This window comes from Asparagus officinalis, chromosome 1, assembly GCF_001876935.1.
Source record: "Asparagus officinalis chromosome 1, Aspof.V1, whole genome shotgun sequence".
In the NCBI taxonomy this organism is placed as follows: domain Eukaryota; kingdom Viridiplantae; phylum Streptophyta; class Magnoliopsida; order Asparagales; family Asparagaceae; genus Asparagus; species Asparagus officinalis.
The window spans coordinates 25,631,761-25,639,139 of record NC_033794.1 but is presented as its reverse complement, the minus strand read 5'-3'; the positions used below and the strand labels follow the sequence as shown (position 1 = coordinate 25,639,139).

Below are 7,379 nucleotides of genomic sequence, written 5' to 3'. Positions count from 1 at the left end.
GATCATAGCATTAGAAGACACTTCACAGTTAGAGAGACATCGCAACAGAACGGGGTGGCCGATAGATTGAACCGTACCTTGCTGGAGAAGGTGCGATGTATGATGACGCAGAGTGGATTATCTAGATCCTTTTGGGCCGAGGCGTTGGTTTATGCAAGCCATCTCGTTAACAGGTTGTCGTACACTACGATAAAGGGGAAGACTCCTTTAGAACGTTGGTCTGGTTCTGTGGCTAGTGACTATGAGACTCTCCGGATATTTGGGTGTCCAGCTTATTTTCATGTCAGTAATGGAAAGTTAAATCCGAGAGCGAGAAAAGCTATTTTTGTGGGATTTAGAGAAGGTGTCAAAGGCTTCAAATTATGGGATCCACAAGATAAGAAGATGGTCATTAGCAGAGATGTCACATTTGATGAGGCGTACATGATGAAGCCTCGGGTTTCTCAGCAGGTGGAGGAAGATCAGACAGGAGGGATATCGTAGCAGGTGGAGGTTGATGTGACTCCATCCACTCCAGACAGCACTGTGTCCATTGAGGCTCCTACAGGTGTGACACTGGGAGGAGATGAGATGACAGTCGGGCATGTGGAGGATACAATGGATGGTGAGGCTCAGGAGCAGGGTCATGCTCAGGGGTCCATTGCAGCAGATAGACCGAGGAGAGAGATTCGTCGGCCAGCTAGATATGATGAGGTCATGGTGGCATATGCTTTATCCGTGGAGGTCGTTGATGATTTTATTCCTACCACATTCAGGGAGGCAGAGTCCAGCCCTGATTCCATTAGGTGGAGGAATGCTATGGAGGAGGAGATGCAATCTCTTCAGAAGAACGACACTTGGGAACTTACAAAGCTACCTAAGGGTAAGAAAGCTATTGGTTACAAGTGGGTATATGCTAAGAAGGAGGGATCTTCTATTGGGGACATTCGGTTCAAGGCCAGATTGGTTGCCAAGGGATATGCACAACTTGAGGGCGTTGATTACAACGAGGTATTTTCACCCGTTGTGAAGCATTCGTCGATTCGGATACTATTGGCATTGGTGGCACAGCTAGACTTAGATTTGGTCCAAATGGACGTGAAGACGGCCTTTCTACATGGAGACTTAGACGAGGAGATCTACATGACACAACCTATGGGGTTAAAAGCTGCAGGAAGGGAAAATTTGGTGTGCAAATTGAAGAAATCTCTTTATGGGCTGAAGCAATCACCGCGACAGTGGTACAAGAGATTTGATAGCTTTATGATTGGCCAAGGGTACACGAGGAGCCCGTATGACCCGTGTGTTTATATACACAAGCTACAGGATGGTGAGCACATTTATTTGTTATTGTATGTTGATGATATGTTCATAGCTTCCAGGAACACTTCAGCTATTGGGAAATTGAAAAAGGAGCTGTCATCTGAATTTGAGATGAAGGACCTGGGAAAGGCTAAGAAGATAATGGGTATGGAGATTGAGCGAGACAGGGTGAAGGGGAGATTGAAGCTTACACAGAGGAGTTACTTGCAGAAGATGCTGAAGAAATTCAGTTTTGAGGGCAATACCAAGGTGGTGAGTACTCCATTAGGTCCCCACTTTAAGCTTTCAGCTTTGATGTCACCAGTTTTAGTGGAGGATAGGGACTACATGTCTAAAGTTCCATACGCCAGTGCAGTGTGTAGCTTGATGTATGCTATGGTGTGTACGAGGCCAGATTTGTCACAGGCTGTGAGCATGGTATCTAGGTACATGCACAACCCCGGCAAGGGGCATTGGGAGGCCATGAAGTGGATTCTACGGTATATTAAGGGTACCGTGGATGTTGGGTTGATATTTATGAAGAATGATGAGACAGGACAGGATTGTATTGGCTACGTGGATTCAGACTATGTCGGAGATCTTGACAAGCGTCGGTCCACTACAGGTTATGTTTTTACATTGGCTAGTACACTGGTGTGTTGGAGATGCACCCTTCAGTCTACAGTGGCGCTTTCTACTACGGAGGCGGAATATATGGCGGTGACTAAAGTAGTGAAGGAGGCTTTGTGGCTACATGACTTGTTGGATGATTTGGGGATTGCATAGGAGACCATTCAGGTATATTGTGATAGTATGTCAGCTATCTATTTGGCGAAGAACCAAGTCTATCATGCACACACGAAGCACATTGATGTCAGATTTTACTTTGTACGTGACGTATTGGATGACGGTGATGTCACGTTGGAGAATGTCCACACTAAGGACAACACTGCTGATATGTTGACCAAAGTTGTACCAGGTATGAAGTTTGGTCATTGTTTGAACTTGTTGAATATTCTTCATTGTTGAGGCCGTTGGTGGTCATTTGGATGAACTATGTTTGGCTTGATTCCTTGGGCAAGAGGATACGTAGGCAGTCTTGCAGATGCAGCCGGTTGAAGTTGATTGAGGGTGTTTTGGTGTCGGCTCAGTTTTGGCAAAACGTTCGCCGAGGTGGAGATTTGTAGAGTTGGTGAAAAGTCGAAGGTGGGGCTCTGGGTGACTGGCGGTCGACCGACAGTGGTGCTGCGGTCGACCGCAATGTGTACGCAAACGTAGTATGGCTCTGGATATTGGGTGGTTGACAGGACAAGGCGCTGCGGTCGACCGCGATTTTTCCAGAGAGTTGGGTGAGCCTCTGGACTTTTCACGGTCTACCGCACATGGCGCTGCGGTCGACCGCGAATCGGGTTTTGGCCTGGGTCTGTTTTCCAGACCTATTTCATTTGGGTTTCATACAAATACCCAAGTGTTGTTCTAGGGTTAATAGCAAGGTGATTTTGAGCTGCCAAGAGGGGATTTCTAGGGCTTCTTTTGTTGGAGTCTATTGGAGAGATCAAGTGATCTTGTTTGAGGGTTTTGGGTAAGATTTGTAACCCTAATTTGTATTCCCCTTAATTTCTATTAGTGAAACCCCCCCCTCCTTACCCCGTGGACGTAGGCACATTGCCGAACCACATATATCTTGTGTTTTTGCTGTGATTGAGTTGCTTCTGTTGCATTGTGGTCTACTATTGTTCTTGTGTGTGCTATTGTATTGTCTAATTTGGGCTTCCGCGGCGCACAACAATTATTTCAAATTAGGGGAGAGAAAAAAAAGAATGTTATCCATGATATTATTGCTTGGTTAAATTTCACAAAGAGGTTAGGGATTTTGCACAAAATTACCATATAGCGTTTTTATTAGAGAAAATATACGAACTCTGAAAGCAGTAGGCTCACCTTAGCTATTCGATAATAACGTAAAGTTCGAGGTAATTTAATGAATTGTGTCTAAAAGTTTCATGATAGCGTTTCAAACGTAAATAAGAAAGTGTTGATTCAAATTGTTAAAATTAAAACTCGACGGTGCCATAGCACTACAAATTTATGACTTCTTTGGGTGAGATTTGCATTTTGACATCACTCTTGTGTTCTCAATCTGTAAGCAAGTCTTCTGAGATCTTTTATTCTTCTAGTTTTCGCTCGTAGTCTCGTTAAACTACGCGTATCACATTTGAATATGGGTGATAAGATTGTAGATAAAGTACTTCAATCATTTTTGTAATCCTATGTTATGTTATCCAACTGATGATGCCCCTCAAAATGCCTAAACAATTGATCATCATAACTTCTCTCTTAATCATATCTAAATTGAGGCATGCCTAAACAACTGATGATGTAGTTTGCATATTAAACTACGCGTATCACATTTGAATATGGGTGATAAGATTGTAGATAAAGTACTTCAATCATTTTTGTAATCCTATGTTATGTTATCCAACTGATGATGCCCCTCAAAATGCCTAAACAATTGATCATCATAACTTCTCTCTTAATCATATCTAAATTGAGACATGTCACATGCCATCCCAAGTCTGAACCCTGATGCAGTTGGCCTACTCTTTGGGTCAGGTCCAACCGAAATTATTCCAACATAAAATCAACATTCTGGTTAACCTGTCCCTTTCCTTCCCTCATAAACTTAGCTTCAAGTAATAGCATCCTCGATTAAAGAGAGAAAGCAAAAGCTCAAAGACTTCAGCCGCAGGCTCAATGGAGAAATGGGCAATGGCGTCCGTTGCTGCTGCGGCCCTCGACCTGGCCGCCTCGTCCTGCAGCGTTGCAGCCGAGTTCAAGAAGGCCAAGGTGAGGATTGTCATGGTTTTTAAATCTGTCGGTATTCAGAAGGATTAATTGCAGACACACCTCTTGTATCTTGTATTGTAATGATGCGGTCATTTCTTACCTCGATTTAACTTTTTTTTTTTATTAGCACTTGAAACTTGCATAATGTTATTTCTTTCTAAGATAATTTAGTCTTTTTCCCCGTTAAATGGAAGCAAAATGCGTGATTCTCACGTGACATCTGATGCTGTCTAGAATTTAGATGATGAAAGCGCTAACAAACTAATAAATTTACGGGGTATTACTTAAGGGGTGTTTGCAGCTACCCTAAATTGGACTTGTCATCAAACACTTATCTATATACTTGGAATGATAATTGAAGATGAATGACATGAAATTGGACGGGAAGTTCTGCTCTCTACCTAGAACTCCTGCATTTGTACTGGGGCTCGCGGCGTTGATCTGCATCTCGGTTTCTCAGATGCTCAGAGCCTTTGTCTGGATGCTTGGTGGGTTCTCAATCAACAAATGTCAAACCATTATGATTGTTTTCTCTTGGTAGGTATGTACCGGTAACATTTAGAAATCTGTAGATAATCCTGCTCAAATATGTCCAAATGTATGCGACGTGTATAAAACGGATGAAAGGCAATGTCGTGTTTTGTGTGTAGGATATGTTTTATCTTGGCAATGATATTGCTGGCGACCGGATCGAGCATGAACAATTGGCAGCGGTATGGGCAGGGGTGGATGGATGGAAACTGCTACGTCATTCGCACGGGCGAGTACCTGGGCGCTGCTGCGCTGATCGTTGTGAATCTCGTGATGAATTTAAGCTCGATGTGCAGTTCGACGAGGCAATCAATCCAAACTCAGTGCTGCTCAGGAGAAGACGACGAAAAAGTTGATGAGCAGAAGCAGGGAGAAGTCTGAGACTATGATGGATTGTTTTGTATTTTGAAATTTAATTGTGTACAGCCACAGAACAGAAGCTGTTTGTGTGTCGAGTATTACATAAACGAATCTAAATTAAATATGAGAATTCTCTTTGTCAAGTATCCCACAAGCTTTCAGTTCTGCAAACAGAATAGTAAGAAATAAAAAAGTTAGTAAGAAAATAAACAAAGCAACTCATTTCTTCCTCCTACACAAAGAAAACCCATCATTAATCATCTAAAATCCTTGCTTTAAATACGAAGGGATATTAATAAAATGCAAAGGCATCACAGTAAGAGAAAACCACGGACTAAATAGGTCTTTTCTACAGGTTGATACAATATATCAACAGATCCAACGCCATAAGTTCACTTCCGAGAACATTAAAGTAGCTGAACAAAAAGCACCAACCAAATCCTGGATGCATCAGCTTTCTGTCATAAAATCAGTTCCATTCAAAGGAAATGAGGCTTCAGCAAACCTGCAATTTCCATCATCCCAACTGTCTCTTTCCCATCAAAGATGGACTTCAGCTTATCATCGCAGCGAATTTCCCTCTTGTTCGCTGGGTTCTGCACTCTCAAAGACATTGAATTAGAGCAGGATTAACTTAAAAGGTCAATGATTCAAATAAAAATATTTCTGGCACAAACTAAGGAAACAGTTTAGGCATACGTAGTTTTCAATACTTTGGGTACATGATCATCAGGCGTAACCCCATCATAACTATCCAGTCTTCAATACAAAGTGTATCCTTGGTCTACAAGGGCTGAAGATTTTTCTTTTATTTTGGATGAAAAATCATCCCAATTTCAATCATCAAAACAAATAAAGATAAAGAGAGAAAAGAAGTACAGGCCAAGTTTGGAATAGGTGTTGAATTTTAGATAACCGGATCATATCATGCAAATTATTAAAGCTTGAACTGTTTATACCATAGACCTAATCAGTACTGCAGTTACATGACTGACTAGTATATCATGTTGAGGAAATGTTTCAAAATATACCTCCAGTTCTACTAAAAAGTTAAAAACATACCAATACTCGATATCCACACTATAGCTAACGTTCCCGCATCTAAACAGAACATGTAAAACTGACAACAAATATGCCCTTGAACTAATACAAGATCTAACTAAGGAGTGCCACATCAAATTGTTAAAAAATTATAAGTGATCTGCCCTCAATTTAAAATAAAAAATTTGAACAATAACGCACAAAACTTGGAGTTGCAATCGAAATCCTAAACATATAAACATTAGAGATTGCCAAAAACTAGAGCACAATACTGAAAGCAATATTTCGATTGGATTTTTTTAAGAAACGTCAATTTTACACCATAAATACGCCTCACCGTTTTCTCAGCAGTTACAATTTTTCAAGGTGATACAATGTTTATCGTCATTACTGCAATCATACAATCGTATATGCATACACCAATATAATGCTAGTCCATAGTATAGTTTACACAAACTGAAGTAATAAGGTAGATTATGATAGACTCCAAGCCTTCATATTCACCTTTTATTCCTACAACCATTTTTTACTCTCAGTAATTCTTCAAGATGACATTACATAGAAATTAATATGCAAATCCACATAAAATTGGAGTAGATAGCTGCCCATCTATAACTATTATAATATCACCAAAAATCCATTAATTACTGAACCTCTTATTTCAAGAAAATGTTCAATACAGACATATTATATGCCCATAACAACATATTTGAAGAAAAGCAAACAGCAAAAACTGAAGGATTATCCCCATAAGATCACTTGCTACTACAATATCTCCAACCAACCAAAACTCCAATTGGACTCTTACTTTTGAAATGGAAAGAAGAAAATGAAAAAAAGAGAGATTATCAATCAATTTTCTAAAAAGTGAATGTCAACAGCGAACTTATTAGAAAAGGGGACAACTCGAAATGGGACTTTTTATTTTGATATTAAAAATAAGTAATTCACTTACTTCAAAGAAATGAGAACTTCAGACCTACCATTTCTAAAAATTTAAAGGCCGTCTACATGAATCTTATTCGTCCATTCAGTACTACTATGGATCTTCTCCTCCTCCTCCTTTAAGTTAATTGTTATTATATCTATCTTAATTGCTTTCAATTCAATTCATTAAGTCGTTAATCCATTAGCTATAATATCATCCATTCTCTTAACTGACTCATTTAGTGACCTCTATTGTACATGACGAAACCATTTCAATTTATCCTCTCATTTTATTCTCAATAGGATAAATATCTAACCTCCTACGAATAAATTCATTTCTATTTGTGTCTTTTAGCGTATACGCACAAGACATCATAATTTTCTCATTCACT

The 7,379-nt window shown here is 40.1% G+C and overlaps 2 protein-coding genes across 3 annotated transcripts in view; one reads left to right on the top strand and one right to left on the bottom strand.

Annotated features, from left to right (window-relative positions):
* LOC109821708 lies at positions 3,980-5,162 on the top strand. Of its 2 annotated transcripts, none has more exons than XR_002241982.1 (3): positions 3,980-4,128; positions 4,490-4,669; positions 4,779-5,162. XR_002241982.1 is itself a non-coding variant. In XM_020387874.1 (3 exons), the coding sequence occupies exons 1-3, from the start codon at positions 4,036-4,038 to the stop codon at positions 5,038-5,040; spliced, it is 531 nt and encodes a 176-aa protein (XP_020243463.1). In that variant the 5' UTR covers positions 3,984-4,035; the 3' UTR covers positions 5,041-5,162. The 2 variants fall into 2 exon arrangements, 1 of the variants encoding a protein (XP_020243463.1); XM_020387874.1 differs by having other exon boundaries at positions 3,984-4,128; positions 4,490-4,665.
* Positions 5,253-7,379, bottom strand: part of LOC109821718 (upstream activation factor subunit spp27-like) — a 3,835-nt gene continuing 1,708 nt past the window's right edge. The window contains exon 2 of the mRNA XM_020387882.1: positions 5,253-5,615. Within this exon, the coding sequence (XP_020243471.1) occupies positions 5,499-5,615 (117 nt within the window). The 3' untranslated portion in view covers positions 5,253-5,498. The remainder of the gene's footprint in view (positions 5,616-7,379) is intronic.

Excerpts from the sequence above, each read along its gene's own strand:
- LOC109821708 (XM_020387874.1), top strand. The coding sequence starts at position 4,036 with ATGGAGAAATGGGCAATGGCGTCCGTTGCTGCTGCGGCCCTCGACCTG. Across the intron at positions 4,129-4,489 it reads CCGAGTTCAAGAAGGCCAAG|ATGAATGACATGAAATTGGA; the intron begins GTGAGGATTGTC and ends TGATAATTGAAG. Across the intron at positions 4,666-4,778 it reads ATTATGATTGTTTTCTCTTG|GATATGTTTTATCTTGGCAA; the intron begins GTAGGTATGTAC and ends TTTTGTGTGTAG.